Source organism: Manis javanica, chromosome 14, assembly GCF_040802235.1.
Source record: "Manis javanica isolate MJ-LG chromosome 14, MJ_LKY, whole genome shotgun sequence".
NCBI lineage: Eukaryota > Metazoa > Chordata > Mammalia > Pholidota > Manidae > Manis > Manis javanica.
In genome coordinates, this window is record NC_133169.1 from 1,279,936 (window position 1) to 1,303,045 (window position 23,110).

Below are 23,110 nucleotides of genomic sequence, written 5' to 3' on the forward strand. Positions count from 1 at the left end.
TGTCGCTTGAACCAACATTAAAAAAGGCAACATAAAATAGATGACTTATTCATTGTATATAGTAAAGGTAACTTATGAAACCTTTGTTTTGAAATGTATATGGATTGTGTGTACTGGCAAACTATTTTTCTTACTGTGGGTCATGATCCAGAAAGTTCAAGATATGATGTACCTTGAACAGTATATACTTTCGAAGGCAAAATAGTTGATGTCAAGGCATGCAGATTTCTTATTCCTACTTTGACCTAGTGACAGTGACTGTGTGGAAGAAAAATCTCTGAGTTTAACAACAGCTTAAAATTGACTAGAGTAGAATTTTCAAATTTCTTTCTGCACCCGAATTTCTTCCCTGTCAGCTGCTGTCAATCCTTTATGAGCAAGCGGAGTCCTTTAGAAAAAGAGAGAAATGGATGCCCTTCTCTGTGCTTAGTGTAGCCTCTGGCTTATGTAAAATATCAACGGCTGATGGTCTCCCTAGAAGCAGTGAAGATGGAGGTCATTAGCTCTGCCAGTGTGGTTTCCTGACCTCCGCAATTAGGTTATCTGGTCAGCTTTTTCTGCATCTGGTTTGTTGCAGTTGGAGCTTCTGGCACCAGAGTGAGGGTCTGGTTGTAAATTCTGAGCCACCATTACTTTGTGAGGTGGAGACAGACACCTGTTGTTTAGTATGTCTCACACATGTTGTTTAGGGTAAAGAATATACTGGAGTGATCAATTTATTTACTTTTCAGCAGAAAGAGATTCGAAAAGATAATTCCAAGACTCTTCTATCTAATAAAGAGAGGTGAATGTTATATATCTTCTAAAATAGAGCATTGATTTGCCTACCATTAACCCAGATGAACTGCTAGTATAACCTATACAGCCTTTAAAGATCGTTGGCTGCGTTCCACAAGACTTAGACTGAACAGATGTCTCAAAGTTGTGGTTTTAAAAGAGCCTTCAAAGAGAGTTTCATGATTGCTAAATAAAAAATAAGATTTTGTTCCATGATATGTTTTTTAGTTTCCAGCTTTATAAAACTTCTTCTAAATAGGTTTACTGTTTTTATCCTTAGCACAAGCTTCTTACCCAGCTAGGTTTCCTTTTGTTACTTGAACTGCTAACTTGGAAGGACTGCAGTTCTAAAGCACTAGGCAGGATTCCATTTATTGGAACTGAATCAGAATGCAGAGAACCTTAATTAGAAATGTGAAACTTAAAAAAAAATCTCCCTGCATGTTTTATGAATGCAGTCCAGTGCCCATTATATTCTTCTCTGGCAGCAACCAGTGATATTTACAAAACTGAATAGCAGCCAGTTAATATAATGCCCTAATTTTCCTCGCATGTAGCTCTTTTATCTTGTTCTAGTCTTTTTCTGCCTTTTAAATCCCCTCTTTCCCTCCCTCCTTCCATCCCTTCCTCCCTCCCTACCTCTCCCTCAATCTGGTTCTCCCTCCCCTCCTCCCTCCCTTCATGTCTTCCGTTCTTCTTTCCAGCTTTATTGATATATACTTGACATCTAACATTGTATAAGTCTAAGGTGTACAGCATGTTGATTTGATACATTTATATGTTGAAATGTCACCACTGTGGAGTCCACTAACTTCTCCTTCGCATCACATAATTACCATTATGTTTTTGTGGTGAGAATACTTAAGATCGACTCTCTTAGCAACTTTCAAGTATATAATACAGTATCGTTAACAGTAATCACCATGACTTACATTAGATCCTCAGAACTTACTCATCTTCTAACTGGAAGTTTTTGTCCTTTGACCGACATCTCCCCATTTTCCTCACCCCTGCTCCTGGTAACCTCCGTTCTAACTCTCCGTTTGTGAGTTCGGCTTTGTCAGATCTTATGTATAAGTGAGCTCATATGTATTTGTTTTTGTCTCGCGTATTTCACTTAGCATGATGTTCTCACGGTCCATCTGTGTTGTCACAAACAGCAGAAAAATACTGTGCCTCATGAACAATATTCTTTCTCATGGATGAATAATATTCCCTTGTATATATGTACCACATTTTTTTTTATCCATTCATTCACTGATGGACATTTAGGTTGTTTCCCTATCTTTTCTATTGTAAATAATGCTGTAGTGAACATGGGGGTACTTACATATATTGGAGTTAATGTTCACGTTTTTCAGACAAATACCCAGAGGTGGAATTGCTGGATCATACTGTCCTATTTCTGTTTTTAATTTTTCGAGGAACCTCCATTCTGTTTCCATAGAGGCTGTAGCACTTTATATTCCCACCAACAGTGCATGAGGGTCCCTTTTCTCCATATCCTCACCAGCACTTCTTGTCTTCTCAGAGCAGCCATACTAACAGCAGTGAGGTCGTATGTCGTGGTGGTGGTGATTTCATTTCCCTATGAAATTGAGCACCTTTACGCGTTCCTATCGGCGGTTTGTATATCTTCTTTGGAAGAGTGTCTATTCAGTTCCTCTGCTCTTTTTAAAATCCTGTTTTTTGCTATTAAGGTGTATGCATTCCTTGTATATTTTAGGTATTGACACCTTATCAGATAGATGGATTGCAAACATTTCCCCCTTCTCCAGAGGTTGCCTTTTCATTTTGTTTATTGTTTCTCTTGCTCTGCAGAGCTTTTTAGTTTGATGTAGTACACATATGGATTTTTGCTTTTATTTCTTGTGTGCTTGGTGTCATGCAAAAAATCATTGCCCAGCAATGATGCCCAACATCAAGGAGCTTTTCTCTCCCTATGCTTTCTTCTAAGAGTTTTATAGTTTCAGGTCTTACGTTTAAGTCTGTAATTCATTTCAGGTTAACTTTTATGAGTAGTGTGAATGGGAGTCCAATTTCATCCCCATGCATTCTCTCTTACACACCAGTTACTCAGCATTCAAACGAGTGTTTACTGTACGCCAGGCACTGGCTCTGTATTGACTAGTGAGACAGCACCCAGGGTCCCTGCCCTTCTTCAAAGCCTAGAGGGTGGAGCCCAGATACCCTAACTGGCATTTAAAACTCTCTGGCCCAGCTCGCTTTGCTTACCCAATGGAACTTACCGAGAAAGTATATATGAGAACGTAAGTTGCCTGATAAATCAAAAACTACAAGATGAAATAGAAATGTATAATAAAAGAGTGATTTTACCTGGGATTGTCAGGAAAGCCTCCTTGATGATGCCACTTTTAAATTCTTAGCTGGGGAGACATACCATATATGTAAACAAATAAATATAAGATCACCTCCTGTGGTGCTAAGCATTATGAAGAAAATTAAACTGAGTAATGTGATAGTGGCTGGAGAAGGTCCTCATGAAGAAGTGAGTTTTAAGATGAGATCTCGGGGAGAAAAAGGAGCTGGATGGTGGAGGTCTACGGGAAGAGCATTCTAGGCAGAGAGCGCAGACAGCGCAGAGGCTCCGCTGAGGACTGGGAGAGGCCAGTGTGGCTGGAGCATGGCGAAGGCAGGCAGGAGGTGGGGAAGATGAGGCTCATGGGACTTGGGGAGGATTTTATATTTCATCCTCAATGTAATAGAATATGCATCCCATACGTTTTTCCTATTCCATCAAAATATTTTATTTCCCATGGAAATGCATTATTTAAACTTTAGTCATATTAGTTTGGTTTTTCAGTGCCTATTTTCATCTAGTCTATAGCATTTATGATTTTATAAATGTTGGAAAATATTTTTCTGTCTAGATCTTATATTTGAAGATCAGACACTCCGAATTTCTCCCTTTATAATTGCCTTTTCACAGTTTGATTTCCCTTTCCTGGACCTTTTTTATGCATGCGTTCTTTAAGGTGTGGCAGGCAGAACTGCACATTCTAGGTGGGTATGCGCATGGGTGTTATGCTTTCTAGTGTGATTTCACCTAATATCTTTCTTGGTGGTGCTACAGAATACAGTTAAAGTATCTTGTTCTCCAGAAATAACTCCAATACTTCCTCTGAACTTATACATCCATTTTCCTACAAAAACTTTCTTAACTATTTCACTTCCAGAAGCTGTTGATATTTTAAGACTTTCTTTTAATTGGATGTGAGAAATCACTGTTAAAATGTGCTGCTCAATTCAAGCTTCTTTTCTGATTCCAGGCACTTCGTTTAAGTTGCTATTGTTCTCTCTCATGACAAATCTTATATACTGTGCCTTATTCTTTAAAATAAATGTCCATATGCAGACATAATGTCTCTGGTGTTCTGTGAATATGTAAATTTAAACTCCAGCCTCTGTTTTCCATAGTTCTAGTATAAGTTAAATACATATAGGCTGTATGTATTTTTTAAATTATATATTAAAGTATATATATATATATTATGTAACACATATATAACACATATGTACTATATGGTATGTAAAATACCATAGCCTATATATATATGTTTAACTTTGTGTGTGTGTGTATGTTTAACTGTTATGCAGAAATATAGTCATTTTTAGAGATTTAAAAATTTACAAGTGAAAAAATACAATTGAAATTCATCTGTAATATCACTGGCTATTAATATCTTGGCATAATATCCCAGTCACACATACATACCTGTATGTGTCTTTTAAAATGTGATCCTACTGTATACATTGTTTACAGATCTTTCTAATTTAACATATCGTACATTTTTCTAGCTCTGCTACAAGAGCTACATTTAATTCTTTCACTTACTCGAATTTCACCAATCCGTTTATCAATTTGCTCTTTTAACACCATAATTAATTTTTTTCAGGTACATTTTTACAGACATCTGTAATTATTTCCTTAGACTAAATTAGCAATAGAATAACTAGGTGAGAGGCCGTGGGCATTTTGAAGGCGTTTTGACCTGGGGGGCCGTTTTGACCTGGGCAGTGGGGAAAGGGGGCAAACCGGACGGGGGACTGGCAGGGAACAGAGCGTTCAGGCACTGGCCTTGGCGGTCTGACCCTGCCAGGCGGCAACAGGGCCAGGGCGTGGCTGACTCGCCTGTGTTGTTAATCCGGGCCGTCCAGCATTATCTGCAAGTTCGGTCATCATGTGTATAATCAATATACAGATGATTTTAAAATTTCACTTGTTTTACAAAAAAATACTATTCTATTGGTTGTCAACCATTTCTTTAAAAGAGGAATTGAAAGAAGGGAAGGAAAGTGTTTTCAAACTGAATGGAAGAAATTTACCTACGTAATTAGCATGTACATGGCATAATCCAGCTATTTAAAAATACTGACTGTACTGGGAAGTGACTCATACCAGAACGTCATCTGAATAGACAGCAATTTTTCATATGCTACATTTAAAAATGGCATTTTCCTTTTTTAGAAGGTGTAAAAAATAGGTTTGGAAAAGCATTCTGAGGTTTTTCTACATTTAAAAAAGCTTACCATCAAAGGGAAATAAAAAATAAAAGTTGTAAAGTGCCTTCAAGCACCTTCTGATGAATAGTTCTATAAATGGTGTAGAATGGATTTTAAATATGAGAGAAAGATGACGTCTCTTAACTGAGTCACCTGTGACACAGGAGAACAATAACCCCAGAGCCAGGAGTTCTAAGTTCTTAGGAATAAGGAAGCATAACCCAATGCAATAGCGCCCTTTGTTTGTTTGTTTTGTTAAAAATGAAAATGTATTTGTGTGGTTGTGCGATTGGCTGTCCTCCATGAGGGCAAGGGCCACGTTTGCTCCTGATCACAGGTTCATACCTGCGTGTATCCAAGTACCTAGCATGGTTCCCTGACCATGGCAAGTTCCCAGCTTGTTGGATAAATGAATGATGGATGGGATCGGGGAATGTGCAGAGATATGATGGCATGGCTTTATCCTCTCAGCCTGCACAGTGTGAGGCCTATACTTAAACAAGGGTACGTTTATATGTAAAGATATAAATAGGGTTGAAACAAGTCACTTTGACAATTTTAAGCATGCTATTAAGTCAAAGAACACTGAAATACACTGTTTAAACCACAGGCCTTGAATGAACACTATTCTACAGGCCTTCAAGTAAAAGCAGAATGCTGTGTCGATTCTTGTAAAATTCAAGCTCTCGTTTTAAATCTTATAAGAACTGGAGATGTTAGAAATGCTCTGAGATTAGAGAGTGACCATTTCACCCTGAAATTCTGGTCTTTAATTTTGCTGGTTTATTGATAGTGCTGAAATCCACTGTTTTGTCTACTATTGGACATTAGCCATTGCCTTTTGGTTCCAACAGACAACACTTACCTTTCCCATTTTGTACCCTGTGTTCCAGACCCTTTCACAAGTGTAACCACAATAGCTTCTATCTACAACAGTTAGTGATAGAGATGGTTTCCTCAGCCACCAGATGAGGAGACTTGAGTATACAGAAGTCAGGAGCTAATCAGTTATCCACTATCTGTGGAATTCCAGGGCCATATTCCAGTTATGTCATGTTTTTGTTTTGGCTAATATTTACGTTACCAAAGTCATAAGAAACTTAGCCCTCAAGTAAGTCAAACCCAAGTTTTAATGTAACAGAAACTCATATACAGAACTGTGCTTTGTACAAAACAAACAGTCTCTTCTAAAAGTCTGAGGGAATTTTCATCGCTAATCATCGAGGAAATGCAATGAGCTATCACCTCACACCGGTCAGAGTTGCCATTATCTAAAAGACAAGAAATAACAAGTGTTGGCGAGGATGTGGGGAAAAGGGAGCCTCCCACACTATTGGTGGGAGTGTAAATTGGTGCAGCCATTATGGAAAGCAATATGGAGGTTCCTCAAAAAACTAAAAATAGAAATACCATTTGACCCAGTAACTCCACTTCTAGGAATTTACCTGAAGAAAACAAAATCTCTGATTTGGAAACATATATGCTCACCTATGTTTTTTGCCACATTATTTACAACAGCCAAGATATGGAAGCAATGAAAGTGCTCATCAATAGATGAATGGAAAAGAAGAGGCGGTACATATACACAATGGAATATCATTCAGCCATAAAAAAGAGGGAAATCCTGTCATTTGCAACAACATGGATGGATCTAGAGGGTATTATGCTCAGTGAAATAAGCCAGGCAGAAAAAGACAAATACCATATGATTTCATTATTAGTGGAATCTGAAAACAACAAAATGAACAAAACAGCAGTAGACACGCAGATACTGAGAAGGGATATGTGGTTACCATGGGGGAGGGGTTGGGACAGGTGGGTGCAATAGGTGAAGGGGATAAAGGGGCACAGAAATCTCAATCATAATGTAAGTTGCTCACCAGGATGGAAGTGCAGCATGGAGATTATAGTCAACGATTCTGTAATGTCTTTCTATGTTGACAGTAATTTCACTAGTGGGGGTGAGGATTTAATAGTGTATGTAACTGTTAAATCACTGTGTTGTATACATGAAACCAATATTGTGTATCAACTGTACTTCAATAAAAAAAAAATACAAAAAGAAAGTCAGAGTAATTTTTTTTTTCTTAGTTCCCAAACCATGGTTTTAGGTATGTTCTTAGTGGACTGAGCTTTTCCTGCCTCGAGCAAAAGGATGCTCTGCTTTACTGCTCCGCTGCCGGGGCTCTGCCTCCTGCCCCCTCTGTCCTCCACCCCCGCTTCAGAGCGTCGCTGCCCCTGCTCAGGCTTTCCAGCTCTGCTTTGTAAGGGGGGGTAAGCTTCATATAAAATAAACGACACTATATCTACTTGTCTGGACCCCAAAAGTTCTACCATGTGAAATATTTTAAAATGAAGGCAACTTTTTGTTTATAAGGAAATCAGTTTCTTAAAATTTATTATATAAAATTTAGAAAATATAGAAAAGTTGAAGGAAAATAAATCTTATACTTTTGGTGTTAATTTTCCCACTCTTTTTGTATCATATATCTGATACATCATTGCTTAGAATGATTTTTTAAAGGGCTCTTTTTATGATTTTATAAACAAATAGTAAATTGGAGAACACAGTAATAATACAAGGGTGAAAATAAACTGCAGAATGGTGGCCACCCAAATTTAACTGTTTACATCTGGGTCTATTTCCTTTACTTTCACGTGATACTTTTATCGTTTGTTATGCTTGCTTTTTGTCTTCACATTCTGATTGTTTAGTACAGCTAATAGAGGAGAACCCAAAGGTTCTAGGTGATACGGAATATGAGGGGGGATCTCCTGACAAGTAATACCTTTGTTGGGTGTTTAATTAGTCCTTATGTAATTAAAGAGAAAAAAACTTGACTTCAGTTTTTCCATACAATTTAAACTTAAAGAAAACTACAAGTCAGAAAACAATTTAACCTCTCTTGACATTAGACAAAAAAGTTATGCAAGCACCAAACAGGGCGGAACCGTTCAGCAAGGCGTGAACTGAGAAATACCCCAGCCCCGCACGCTTTCGACTGCCCGGTGGCAACTCCCTGAAGACTCCTGAGTGTCCCTCCACGGCTGCCTCTGCTAGACTGGGGTCTTCGTCGCTGAAGTCCCCCGGCAGTAAAAACGCTCGTGACAGAGCTGAATGCCGACCTCCTGCCGAAGGAGCAGAAGCGCTTTCTGCCGAGCGTCGGTGGTACTCTGGTTCCAGCTCCCACTCTGCATCCGAGGAAGTTTACGTGTCTGCACCTTCAGTGGCACGTTGCTTCTTACCATTTACCATGCAGAACCCCTGCGCCTTTGCCTGACCGCCGCGCTGCACCCTCCTCCCACCCCCAGCGCAGCTCCTGTAGGCTCTTCCCCCTCCTTGGCTCTCTTCTGGCTTTTTGGCTGTAATGTGTGTAGGGGAGGAAAAGGTTTTCCTTGGCCCTCTTAGGGTCCCTAGCTGGGTCTGAAAACTTAACTGGCAAAGATTAACAGGAGAAAAGCCTACAAATTTATTTAATATAAGTTTTACCTGACATGGGAGCCTCCAGAAGGAAATGAAGACCTTAAGTAGATCCTAGTGTTCACGGTAGGTTCACTGAAAACCGAGCAGGCGCGAAGGATGCGGTGGGTTGAGTAGTGAAAAGGAAGGGTAGTAAACGGAAAGAAACTTAGCAAGGCCTGTGCATTGGGATTTTTCTTGGTGTTTCTTTGTCTGCAGAGAACAAGATGCTTCCTTCTGCTCGGTATAGGCAAGGTGCCTCTCACGGGGGGTTATGACCTGCTTCCCGGTGGAAGGGTGAGGGGAGGTCAAAGTGGCTGTCCTGCTTCCGCAGTTTTCTCAGACTCTGTCAGTGTAGTGTTCAGTATGCCGAGGTGCCAGGTTTTGGGGTGGTGTGTCCTGAACCCCAACAAGTGGGTGTCTGCTTTTAACATTAAAAAAGTTAGAGGGTGCATTAGTGATTATCTACAAAATTGAAACAGGGCTTGAGTGAGAGATTCACTGTTACATTATGTATGAATTATATTTAAAATGTTCAGAAGGAAAATGATTTGGCATCTTTAAGAAAAAGCTTCTTTTTGCACCAGGGTCATCTTTAAATGTTCTGCATGTGGTGTTTCTTCGTTGTCGCTGGGATCATCTGGACAGTGACGTTTTCAGCAGGTCTGTGATGAGAACCTGGGGTGTCCCTGGGTGCTGCCCCTTGTAGTTTCTCCCTTGAGTTTACCTGGAAGCTTGGTGTCACGGGAAGATCCGAGAAGCAGCGAGTGTGGCTTACAGTTTGGGCTCGATCATTAACTAGATCTGTGACTTTATGGAAGTCACTTATATTTGCTGGCCTTCCGTTTCTGTTTTTTGATAGCTATGATGAAATGTTCCAACAAAATGACATTCGGCTGTGACATTGTTAAAGAATAAAAGGAGTCAGTCAAGTTCTTTGTTAAACTTTGCCCAACTTAGATGAAAAGTAAAACTTGTTAGATTTCAAAGGCGACTTGGGCCTGGGAGGCGTGGGCGTGTGTGAGTGTGAGTGTGTGTCGGGCGGCCAGGCTGGGCGGGTGCCCACACGTACCACTGCTCTCTGACTTGAGGAAATTGCCCAAGTGTCTACTGCAAAGGTGAATCCGGGAGTTAAGCTTAAGTCAGGTTTGAATACAATTTGCATTCGATTATAAGCCTTTTCTCTTAAAGGAAACCTACTTCTTGAGAGTGTTTCCTCATCTTCAATAGAAATTTCATAGTTATTTTTATGTCGTCAGCAATCTCACCGAGGTGAATGGCAGTTACAAATGAAGGAATTGGCTAATTTTTTTCAGAACATGAAAATAGTCTTTGTATGTATGTAGACAGTGCTGTGAAAATCAAGGTCGGGGCTCCCGGAGGTCAGGCCTGAGCGCCGAGGCGTGTGGACATAGGCACCATCCCCTTTTCTCCGTGATGCGTAGTCATCAGATTGATTTGACTGCACTCTTCCTTGGCATCTCATCAGGTTTTTGGATTTCTGAGGCCACCTTTCAAGATACAACAACTCTTTCTTCCTTCCCTGATGAAGTGTGACCGTTGGTATCTTGATTTTCTTTCCTTTGACAATAAAAACTTATTTTACTGTTTTTCTTTAGAGGTCAGGACTACATTACTGTAGTTATTAAATAACTATTGCTTATAGTGAAGAAGGTTTCAAAGTAACAATGTATGGGCAGCACTGTATAATTTCTGTGATTTCCTAATAATATCTGCTTTATCAAATTTTTTGGCATTTGACACAGTGATGGTATCATTGAAGGACACACTTCACTGACTGATGCCTCAAGATTCTGGAATTGGGATGTAAGTGAAAAGAGAGATTTTGTGAAATACATCTGATGCCATAGGGAGTGAGATGACTCCCCTATTCTGTTTCCTGTAGTTTATTTTCCTTCTTTTACATGACTGTTAAATGTTGCGAGACTTGACCCTGTCTAGACCCCTTTAACTTTACATGGGGGTGGAGGGTTGGTTAAATAGCCCAGCCTGTCACTGGGTGTGCGCCCACTGAATCAGTACCTCCTTCAGTACTGGCTTTTGCACCGTTTTCCATAGGCAGTGCTGTGCGGTGGGGCCGAGCATGGGTTTTGCAGAGCCAGAGGAATCGGTTTGAGTCCTGACTCATTTCTTTGCTGCGTCATGTCAGACCACTGTTCAAATTTTCTGAGCTTTACTCTCCGTGTCCATGAAATTAGGGTACTACCTGCCTTGTCTGTTGTGAGAGTGAAATAACAGGATGTATATAAAGAACCTACTGTTTAGCAGTTGCTTTGAGAATTACTGTTGTCTGATTAATGGTTATCAGTAATATCTTAAAGTTTGAATGTCACTGATTTATTAAATATTCTGAGGAACCTCTTCCTTCCTGTGTGAGCAGTAGGAGAAGAAAAATCATTCCAACTGAAAAGAGGTTGAACAATTGATCAGAACATTTGTTCAAAAATTGAACAAACATTTGTCTGTTATTTTAGGAGAGATTCTTACTTGATGTTCATTGGGATTTGAGAACAGGTGAAGCAGCTCATGTAAGAAATACTTTATTTGCTTTACGCAGTGTGGACAGCACTGTTTACCCAACACACTCTTTGGATATGCATTCAGATCTTCTTATTTTAATATCCCACAAGATATTTTATTGTTGTTTTGTATACTCATTATTTATTTAGATTTACCCATTATTTACATTTCCATTGTTTTTCAGTTCTTTAATTGTGTGCATTGTCTGGTATCTTTTTCCTTTGGAACTTCCTTTAGAATTTCTTTCAATACAGGTTTCCTCTCCGTTGGCTCACCTGAACATGTCTTTATTCCACAATCACTTTTCGAAGTGTACTTTTGCTGGTTGTAGAACACTATGGCGGCACTTGATTGTGGTTCTTGAATTTCCACTTGAATTAAAAAATAGATCCTGGCTCTGGTGAAATTCTTCATCTTGATCTGTGTCTTTTTACACCAGTGCTCCTTACTTCGAAGCCTTTGTCCATAGTAACCAGGCTGCCCCTGGATCCCTTCCCACCGTCCTCCTCTCTCGGTGCCCCTGTTGGCATACCTGGAGGTTTGTCGTTGAGCACCTGAAGCTGCATGAAGCGCCGCAGAGTTCCCGGCGATGCAGGGGCCGGAACAGGGGAAACACCACCCCCGGGGTGGTCAGGGCGAAGCGGCGAGCGGACACACTTGTTTCACGCCCTGCGCACATCAGTTTCCCTCTTTGCTCAGCCCCCCTCCCTCGGTGTGACGCTCCGCAAGGCACAGCAGGAAGGCTGGTGGGCTTTCCGTGGCCTCTGCTTCCGTGGGTTTGGCCTCTGGGCTTTCTCTCCCCAGCATGGGCACCCGAGCAGGCCTGAGCTCACCTCTCTGTGAGTCCCTTCCTTCGGGATCTTTGTCTCAAGGCGTGGCTGCTTCTGCAGCCCCGTGTTTCCCATTTGTGTCCCCTGACCCCTGTGACATCGCCAGAAGCCCTGCCGGCCTCTCTGCCTCCCGGCAGCCTCCCCGTGGCGGCTCCGTGAGCTTCCAGTGGCGTCCTCGGGTACGAGCAGCACGGGTGGTGTCTGGCCCGCCTCCGGGGTCCCGTCTCTCTGGATCTCGGCCTGTCAAATCCTAGCTGCCTGGGAGGCTCTGCAAGGTCTTTAGACAAGTTCCTTTTACATATTCCATTTTCCTGGTTGTTCTTGGAAAGGAGCACTAGTTGTTACAAGCTACTTTTGTCAGCCAGAAACTGCAATTCTCCGTTTATTTTCTTTGCATTAAAATTAATTCTCTCACCTGCTTCAGAACTGCCGCGTGTACAGGGCAGGTGGTGGCCAGGCCCCAGGCCAGTGGAGGACCCAGTTTCCTTGGTCTCCATCTGCCTCGCTGTTCTGCCCTTTACCTTCAGCTAGACGTGCTGTCATTCCTTCCCTTGTATAATGTCATTTATTCGTTTCAGTGAAGGCAGTATTTCAATGATGTCTTTGGGTGAATGAACATTTTAATATAGAGAGCAAAAAGCATAATATGCTACTGATAATTAAATTTTCTATTAAAAAGGAAGTATGATACTAGAATCACAGTGAAAACTAAACTTACAAAAGCTGTATTTGTAAGACTCAATATGAAAAGAAAAGGTATGAAGAAAAGCTTTTACAAGTATCATAGTTTGTGTCTTATTTTACCTTATTCTCTCTTGACTAATAATCGTTGGTTAAATGTGCCTTTTTTGATGATTGTGGGAAAAGTAAGTCTTAAAAACTATGTACATTATAGTTTATGAGTATAATCATAACTAGACACATAATTTCTACAGTTAGAAATTATAAGTAAGTTTTTAAAATAAAATGGACACATATTTACCCTAACTAAAGAATCAGATGCTAAACCCAGAATTACCAAAAAAAAAACCACTCATAGATTCTTTTCTTCCTTATGTCCTCATTTGCTTATTCTAATGAAGGACCTCTGGGGCTAAGATTTGTAATAATATGTATCATGCGAAATCCTGTTCAGTAACCAAGGTAAAGGGGTGAGTCTTTGACTTATTTTTTCATCTTATCCTGTGTGGTAGCCAGAAGATTGCACCTCACAGACCGCTGTCTAGAGGGAGCCCAGGTGGCCGTGGCCCAGCCCCTGTGCCCGAGGACAGGAGAGTGGCAGGGCCCAGGAGGGGGCAGGGCCGGGGCAGGTCTGTCCCTGGGCACCCGGGAGCTGCTCTGAGGGCGGCTGGCTGGCTCACTTCCTAGGCTGCCGCAGTCCGGATCATTCCCTGGCTTCCATTCCAGCCCTCCTTCACCCGGTGGGGTCTGTGCTGTGGTCTCTCAGCTTCCCTGGGCCTACCTGGCCCTCCCCGCATTTTCTCTTAGAGGAATTTCCCTTACAGGAAGAAAATCTTGCATGTTTGATCCCGTCTTGGTGGCCGCTTCTGGAAGGCCCTGGACTACATTCTTCTACGATTTCTATGAAAAGACACTACATGTGAAATTACTAAGGCGAGAAAGGATGTATACTATAATTTTAATAACAACAATATTTAATATTGCTAGATTCTTAAATTTAGGGAAGTTGAAATTTCGTGTAATTGAGAGCTAGCCTCTCATTTTTTTCACAGCCGTTTGTTTACATGTAAACTTGTTTTTGGAAAGTCTGAAGTATTGCAGTGGTCAGATCAGGGACTCATGTTCATTTACCCAGTGATTGGAGAGCCGTGACGTATTAAGGAGTCACCTCTGAGATACCTAAGGGTATTTAATGACAAGTGGAAGTATTTCTGAGGGCGTCAATAACTGATACATTGCTGAAAGCAGAATTATTCAGGGTAAGGATTGTGACAGGTTTATTTGCTTCAGGTCCTTAGTGCTTCTTGTTTTCAGTTTGTGTGCTTTCTAGAAGAGTGCTTGCATTTTATATATTAGTGTTCCAATTTTTCTGTCTTTTTTTGCAGAATCAGAGTGAAAGATTCGTTTTCATTGCAGAGTGGTATGATCCAAATGCTTCACTTCTTCGACACTATGAGCTTCTGTTTTACCCCGGGGATGGATCTGTTGAAATGGTAAAGGAACCTTCCTTTAAAGTTGGCAAAGGGAGTCAAGTTGGGAGAAGGAGAGGATTGCCTTTTATACAGTTGCTCTTAAAAATACATACATATATGTGTATATATACACACAGTCTTTTTATCAGTGGGAATTCTTTTTGGCATTGTAATTCTGATAAAAGAAAGTAACTTTGTGCCTTTATTTTTACTGCCAAAAATAGGAATTAATGATTTTGGGTTAGAAAAATGAAATTGGACTATTCATTCATATTTGGGATGAAGCAATAGTAAGTGTTGTAGGTAAAGATTATCATGGTTATAAATGTGTCACCATTTCTGAAAGCTGTTATCTACAAAAAGTCAAATTAAAAATCAAGATTAAAAATCAAGATCAAGGTAAGACTCCCACTTATTTATTTGTGTCCCTTCATTGACAACCCCTTTTACAGATGGATCTCTTTGGTTCTGGGATTTTGTGTAGGCAAGAAATCAGGAATTTGGAATTTTTCTGGGATTTCATAGGCACTGATATGCTGAAATGATTTGTCGATAAACAAATATATCACTTTAACACAAAGCATTAAATGTGTAGTAAGTTTTTAATGTTATTACTGGATTACACTAGAAAATATGGAAGTTAACATATGAATGAAATTATGATTGTATCTATAGCAAAACCAAAACTGAACATAATACATGTTTAATAAAGCAGATCTAAGAACTATTTCCAGTCTCCCTGTTGGTAACTGTTGTACTGCGTTGTTCTGGTTCCAGCATGATGTGAAGACTCGTTGCACCTTTTTAAAGCGGACCAAATACGATGGCCTTCACTTGGAAGATTTATTTATAGGCAACAAAGTGAATGTCTTTTCTCGACAGCTGGTGCTGATTGACTACGGGGATCAGTACACAGCTCGCCAGTTGGGCAGTAGGAAAGAAAAGTAAGAAAACCATCGTATATCTTCTTTTCTTCTTAAAACGTTATATGTGTCTTGGCACCAAATTCTAATTTCTTGTTTCTGTCTTGTGTTTTTACAGCATAGGTATTTTTTAGTGATCTAATTCAGTGATACGGCATTTTTAGTATTTTGTGGAGCAGATTCTGAGATTGGCTCTTCACTCTGGGTAGTAAAGTGATGCCCATTGTCTTAGGCAGTGATTATTTTCTGGAGGAAAAAAATACAAAATTACATTTTTGTGACCTCATCATTCTTTGTACCATGCATCTAACTGGGAACTGAGAATATTTTAATATAGAAAGTCTTGGTGTATAGGAGAAATGCAACGCGGCTCATGGGGAAAGCTACAGTGAGTACGTGAGCTCAGCGGGAACTCAGAAGGGAGCGGCTTCCTGTGGAAGAGCAGGGAAGGCCTTGCGAGGTATCTGAGCTGCATCTCGAAAGATGGATTGGATTTTTACCTAGTTTGATCCATTTGGGGGGATGCTAGTCAGAGCGGTGAGTGTCAGCAAAGGTTCAAAAGTAGGAAGTTATATGTCATGTAGTGGGAAGAGCCCGTTTGTGCTGCTTGACCAACTTGGTGTTTAAGTTTTTAAAAATTTGATTAGTAAAATAACAGCGTGATTTAGGATGGTAGCAACAGGCCTGAAGATGAAGGAATGTGTAAGTTAATGGAAGTAGAGCAATAGTAGTAATAAGTTACTATGTCAGGCCCTGTGTTCAAATGATTTGTATGCATCATTTATTTAAGTCCTGCAACCTCGTAAAACATGTGCTGTTATGATCGGCTCCACTTTGCTGATGGGGAGGTTGAGGCTGAGGTTGGGTAACTTGCCTTAAGTCAAGAGCAGAGGAGCAATTCCGGCCCAAGGTCAGCCTGCATCGGGGGAGGGTTGAGTCACTGGAGAACAGACAGGACTTGGGCAGCTGCCGCCTGTCTGTCTCAGATCATTTTTATGTCTCCTGCAGCGCCTGGCATCTCTCCTCATGTACGACAAGAACCTCATCTGTGTAGCTGAATCAATCAGTGATAACAACTTAAAATGTGTCATCTGTTCTTTACTTTTCTTCATTTCCTCCCTTTTCAAGTGTTGACCTGTGATCTAGTGACAAAGTTGTTTCTGTCCAGATTGTTTGTAACAAATGTCTGTTCGTGAGCTTTATTCACAGACAAATGTCTGGTAAAAATGACGTTAATTGAGAAGAGAAAATATGAGTGTTGTAAAAAGGAAAAAAACACTAAAAATTATGGTGTAGAAAAACTTACCTGTCTTGTTCACAACTGTATCCCTAAAAACCACTGTAGAGATGCCTCAGATGGTGACTTACTCACAGGGAAGGCCCCACAAGACCTTGCTGAGCGAGGGAGCGGACGGGTGTGCCTCTCCGAGGGTGGTCACTGTCCGGGAAGAGCCTGGCTGGCTGGCCTCCCCGCCTCCTTGCCCCCCTCCCACTGCACCTGCCTCCTGCGAGGCACAGACTGCAGCAGGGGGTCTGCCGCGGTGCCCAGGTCTCCCCTCCTCATTTGTCAAAGCTCCACTTCTTGTGATTTTTCCCGTTTGGTTTAGAAGAGAGACAACAAGTTGGAGGTGCAGCTAAAGATCAGGCCGAGAACAAGGGCTTTTTAATTCTCCTGAATATCAATTTTTAGTATTACTGAAATGACATTGTAATTTCCTGTCTCTGCATTTATGAGTTTGCAACTTTCTGAGACTAGAATGACTGTATTTGAATTGAAATTTTAATTCTTTTGTCATCTTTCTTGGCTCTGGTTTCTGTAGCTCTTTTTCTGTGTTGTCCTGTGAGAGTCTTTGCATTTGTGCAGTGAGTGTTGCAGTAATTAAAATAGGGATCACTGGTGAAGGAAGTTAAGCCTAGCTGTGTAAAAAGTTGCAAAGACTATTAATTTGATAGGAAAAAAGTCTGTCAAACTATATTTTGAGTGCTGCCACCCAGTAGCTAGCTGATCACCTAATAGCGGAGTCATCCCCAAGTAATACTCTCCCTCTGATGTCTTTGCAAGCCCTTTAGAATTCTCAAGGTGGTTTGATGTCAGTGTGGGTATTAGTACATGGATGGAGATGGAGATTTGTGGTAAATGCCTCATAAAAAAGCAAGACAAAAATTCCCAGGAAATTTTGAAATGGGGAAAGAAATTAGGATGTTGATAAGTAGGCACCTCTCATTATGAGATCCAACAGTAAAAGTGTATGGATTTAAGGAAACACCACCTGTAATTCCTGTATTCACAAGTAATAAATGCTTATACTTTACTTAGGCGCTCCTGCTATTTGCTGATCAAGGGAATAGGCACTTTTCGTATGCATCTCAGTTCAAGACTACATTTTTTCATTTAAAGTAGCAAAAGTAAATGAATCAGGGAGTCAGGGTTAATAGTATGACTCATTCAAAACAAAATAATAATAACTCTGACAATTGTAGTTGATGCATGTTGACTCTGATCTGTGTAAGGTGGGTGTTGTCGGTTCTGTTCTGTGGAACAGCAGAGTGGCCCGGCCCCAGTCCCACCGCTGGACAGGGGAGCCAAGAGACCTGTCTGTATCTGACTCTAAAACTCATTCTTCTAGTAAACCTCTAAGTGTATATTGGTGAGTACTATTGAAGGGACAGAAGAATGTGAGGAAAAATTTTAAATATTACGGCTTTGTGATGTAATTAATGAAAATACGTGCACTATTATATTTTTACTGATTTGTTTCACCATTTCCTCTTCTAATTCTTTCCTAACTGCCACCAAGTTAGTAAATCCAGCAGCCTTTTGGCTGAACTTCTACAGAATTGAGGAGTTTCGAAAATGTATTGTTTAATTTAAATGACCAAAAAACGAGGCATATGGAGAGACATGTGTGTCTGTCATGGTCACATAGAAGCAGCTTCTCTGTAGTGGTTGTCAGCAGCCCAGTCTCGAGCTGTATGGTGCCAGTGAGCTAACCGCATCCCGACTGTGTTCACCATCCTCAGCTCCTGTCTTCACAGTAGAAAGACTAGTCAGAGGGGGGTAAGGCCCATCTCCATGGCACCCCCCAGCTGATTTTGAAGCAGTTCCCTGACAATTCAGTGTAATGTAATTTAGCTCACAAAGAACCTCAGTTTTCAAATCCCTCTGGCTGTAAAAATCTGACATTGATTCACTTCCTATTTTTTTAAATCACCTTTGTGGGGTACAACTGACATTAAAGAGCTGTAGATATTTAATACATACAGCTTGATGAGTTTGAAGATAAGTGTATACCTGTGAAACCATCACAATGAAACAAAAATTTATCGCCTCCAAAAGTTTCTCCCACCTGCTTTATTAATTTTTGTGTTGATTTTTCCTTTGTGGTAAGAATGCTTAACATAAGATCTACTCTTAGGTAATTTTTAGTCTATTGTCTCTTTATAAAGCTCCTCAAATCAAATTGATAAAGGTTATTAGTTGTCAGTGAATCAGAGTACTTGATTTTAGTTTTAGGGAAGGAATTGATGCTTTCTGGTTCTGTTTGGCTATAAATACATATTATAAGCTTCTTGTCACCTCTTGAGCTCAGTCTCTGTTCACCCCTCCATACTGCTGACCAGGGAGCCAGATGAAGATCAAGGTATCAGTTTATTTGGGCTGTCTGCTGGGAGCCACACGTGCAAGCAGTTGAGGCTTTCTCCAGTTCCTGCGTCTCCTACCCCAGGGGTTGCCTGTCCTGGTTTGGGGCTCTTCTGCCTGCTGCACACCTTGGGAACAGCCACTCAGTGAAGGGCACCGAGCCCCAGGGGGGCTTCCGTGCGGGCGCTGGACTCTGACTCGCCCGGCCTGCCACCTGGAGGCAGGGGGCCTACAGGTCTGCCAGTGTGCCGGCCACGCCAGCTCAGGAGCCGCCACCTGCAGAGACTGGTGACTGGATGGAGGTGGTGGGGCAGCCCCCCTGCAGCTGGAGCACCCACGTTATCAGCAGGAGCTGCATGCACCGTGTGCCTGCTGCTCTCGGGGCCCTCTGGGCTTCCAGCCGCCAAGGCTGCGCCTCAGGGAGGGACCCGCAGAGGTTAGTTCCATGCTGCTCACCTTTGGGAAAGCACCGACTCCACCCCAATGCCTGTTACTTCCCACATGTAAGTGGTTGAGTTTGGCCAAATGGCACTTAAATGCCATCCAGTGAGGCCTTGGTTCAGTTACCAAGACCTTGTGAAGAATTCACCCTCTAATCATTTCGCACCTTCACCTACCCATGGTTTCAGTGTCCAGGATGACACACTGTTGGTTATATGATCGCCCTGTAACCACATAACTGCACCCCAAATATGCCATGAAAAATGCCTCTTCATTACTCATTCTCAGAGAGAAGTTAGGATTCCTTCCTCTGTAAAATAAGGTCAAATTCTGCCTTTTAGTGTTGAAATTCTCCTCCACTGGTCAACGGGTATCATGCTGAGTGAAATAAGCCAGGTGGAGGAAGACAAAACCACATGATTTCACTCACTTGTGGAAAATAGATTTTTTTAGAATTTATTTTTGGAGTGTGTCTACTGGCAGATTGTCATCATCTGAAAATGTCTTTATTTCACTTACATTCTTGAAACTACCTTCTTATCTATGCCCTCACTTTTTCTCTGTGCTTCATTCTTAAGAATTAAAGAATTAAAAATCTTCCCTTTGGTTGCATCTAGTCTTCTGTCAAACCATTTGTCTAGTTCTTGTTTTCATTATCGTCTTTTTATCACTGGCTGTTCTAATAGATTCTTTTTCAGATCTGCATATTCATTGTTTGTAGCAGCGGTTTTCTGTTGCCCGATGATACTCTGCAGCGTGCCTTTCAGTCCTTTCATCATAGTAGGCAAGTCATTTCACTGCCTAAATCTGTGTGTAGGTGTTTCTCATTCTGTGCTGTTTCTTCTGGCTCTCCCCCATGTTGTTCTTTTTCCCAGTACGCATGTGCGTGTGTGCGTGCGTGCGTGCGCACATGTGCACGTTGTGTATGTATATGTGAGTTACTTGGGGTTCAGGGGGAAGTTGCTTTCCTCCCAGGGAGGAACGTGTCGCTTGGGACTGTTGCCCAGAGGCGTCAGCGATCTGCGCGGGGGGTACCCAGGCTCCCATGCGGGAGGTCCCGGCTCCCATGCGGGAGGTCCCGGCTCCCATGCGGGGGGTACCCAGGCTCCCATGCGGGAGGTCCAGGCTCACATGCGGGAGGTCCCAGGCTCCCATGTGGGACGTCCAGGCTCACATGCGGGAGGTCCAGGCTCACATGCGGGAGGCCCCAGGCTCCCATGCGGGAGGCCCCGGCTCACATGCGGGAGGTCCCGGCTCACATGCGGGAGGTCCAGGCTCCCATGCGGGAGGCCCCAGGCTACCTGGGCAGTGTGGCCTTGTGCTGCCTGACCACGGAGTGCCTGCTTCTGTGTGGTTCACCCCGAAGAGGAGCCTGTGGTCCCAGATTATTCGGGAGAACCCTCTGTTGGGTCACCTGCCTCCCAGGGCTGTCGTGCAGATGGACGCCCGGATCTGCAGGTGGGGAATGTCGTCAAGGCCTGTGCAGTTTGCATTTTCAGTTTTCTGGGTCCCCATTTTTCTCTCACTTTTGCACTAATGATTGTTAAGTATCTTTTCAATGTATGTTTGTTTTTAAAAATATTTTTAAAATATTCATATCCACTGTTTTTACTCTTCAATGGAAGGGTTATTCTGAATAACTTGGCCTCACTGCCAGCCGAGAGCTTGGGCCTGCATGCCTGCTACAGCCGCTGGGGCCTCGTGTGAGAGGGTCTTCCTGCAACCCTGGGGCAGGCGCACACTTTCTGCTCGTTTACAGATGATTCCTTTAGGTGCTCAGCGCTGGGGCCCGTAGGCCTGTCTGTCCGGGATGTCCGTCCTCAGCACTTGGCTGGTCATCTTTTTCACGTACCTGGATCACACTCAGAATTGCTGCAAGTTCTGCTCAGAGCTTGATGGTTTATGGACAACATATTTTTTTTGCATGGCTGTGTGAACACTTATTTTCCAGAAATCTGCATCCTGTCTGAGTTTTATGAAGGCCGGCTAACCTGTTTTTGTCATTCTCCATTGCTAAGAAATTTTAATGTAAAGGAATGATTTTCATGTTTTCGTTTTCTTCTGAGAGCCCCTCATGCCGGGGCCTAGTGCACGTGAGAGGGCTGCTCTGTGGTGGATGGTCCCAGCAAGCCACAGCCGTGGCACCTGTGTCCTTGGCTAGGCCCCTGCGCCCTGTGACTGGCATTGGCAAAGGGACATTAGCAAAGCTGCCTCAGGCACGTGCTGTATGTGGAGGAGCCTGGCCTGGCCTCCAGAAGCATGAGGGACCACAGGGGACCACACGGCAGAGAAGCCTCACTGGCCCCGGTGAGCCGGCCCCTGGTGACCTGCCAGCCAAGCACAGCTGTGTGAGAGGTCCTGGGCAGACCACTGCCCAGCCAACTGCATAATCCTGAGATTACTTTTTTAAGCCATTACATTTTGTGGTCATTTGTTACGAGCAACAGATGACAGCGGCACTATTAATATATTTTTGTGGACTCTGTTTCTTTGTGTTATTTTCACTTTTAAAAAACATATACGGTTCCTCTTGCCTGTCTTATTTTCCCTCCAAGATACATTTTAATTATTATCTATTGAGCAATTAAGCAGTGAAGACATGACAGAGGAATTCATTCCGAGTAATTAATCATAGTAATAACCCTGTCTTCTGTAGGCATTGAGAGAAAATGAAATTACATTTTACATGAAGTGTGTCATTTTGGTATTTTTCATGTTGCTCCTTGTTCACAGAAATCGATGACTTTTGATGTGTTCTATATTTTCTTTAAGAGTGTGGCTAATGAACATTCTTCCTAGTTTAGCATGAACAATTTATGGTTTCATGTGTCTTATAATATTTAAACAATGTGAGCTAAAAGTGGTAAGTTTTAATTGTATCTTTGATGAAGCTATGTAATATAAAATTCTGTAAGTGACTCATTTGCTTCAAACTATAGAAAAAGATAGTCTGGTATATGTAATACACATAGTAAGATGAACAATTTTTGTTATTTAAAAATCTTAAAAGCCAGCCCGTTAAGTTATATCCAGTTGTCAGCCTGGATATTTGACTCACTGTGCAGCTAAGTGAGTCCTCTGGGTGAACAAAGCCAGCCATTAAGAAGCCAACCATTCTCCTTTCCTGGATTCTCTGAGTTAATGCCAAGTGGGTCAGAACTTCTCAGTGTAGAAGGTGAAGTGGCAGCAACTCTTTCAACTCTGTTGTAACTTTGCGTGTCATGAAAATGGAGTCACTCCAGCTGACCTGATTCTTGTCTGCATTGGCAGGATTACTCTTAAGGGTCTTGTGATTTTTCTCCCTTATTACGTGTTTTTGTTACATTTGTGATGTGGGGAAAGTGCAGACGTCGGGGATTCAAAAGCTGGCATTGTGTCCTGGAGGAGCTCTGAGCCGATGCCCTATGTCAGGGTGACTCTCTGGGCCTGTTTGCCCGTCAGTAAAGCAGGGACACTCAGGTGATCTCCACCCGCAAAGGTGGACGACTCTGTGGGGCCGGGGCTAGGGGGAGGGCGTCGCTCTGAAGTGTCCTTAGAGGAGAGTTTGGTCTGGAACACTGTCACATGCCGGGCTAAGTAGCGAGGCATTTGGTTTGCTGTGCATCACTCATGCTTTGAGGAAGGTGATAATAGAATTTATAGTTACTTCCAAATCAATGCTGAACGGATGCATGCCATATGTAGGTGAAAGTCTAGGAGACCAAAAATCAGGCTCATAAGATATTTCATGTGGCTCTCTAGAGATTTGCCCTTTTTTAATAAGATGTAATCTAAGGCATAGAAATTGTAAACATCTAGTTTTCTTATTTGGGTGTATTAAA

General features: G+C 42.0%; 1 protein-coding gene across 9 annotated transcripts in view; it reads left to right on the forward strand.

Moving 5' to 3' along the window:
• The window catches only part of NME7 (NME/NM23 family member 7), a 196,976-nt gene that overhangs the window by 3,124 nt on the left and 170,742 nt on the right, over positions 1 to 23,110 (forward strand). For all 9 annotated transcript variants that reach the window (XR_012124995.1, XM_073221542.1, XM_073221545.1 and 6 more), the window contains exons 2-3: positions 14,199 to 14,306; positions 15,063 to 15,229. Coding sequence is in view for 8 of the 9 variants with exons in the window: in XM_073221542.1 (XP_073077643.1) it covers positions 14,199 to 14,306; positions 15,063 to 15,229 (275 nt within the window). In the remaining variant the exon portion in view is untranslated. The remainder of the gene's footprint in view (positions 1 to 14,198; positions 14,307 to 15,062; positions 15,230 to 23,110) is intronic.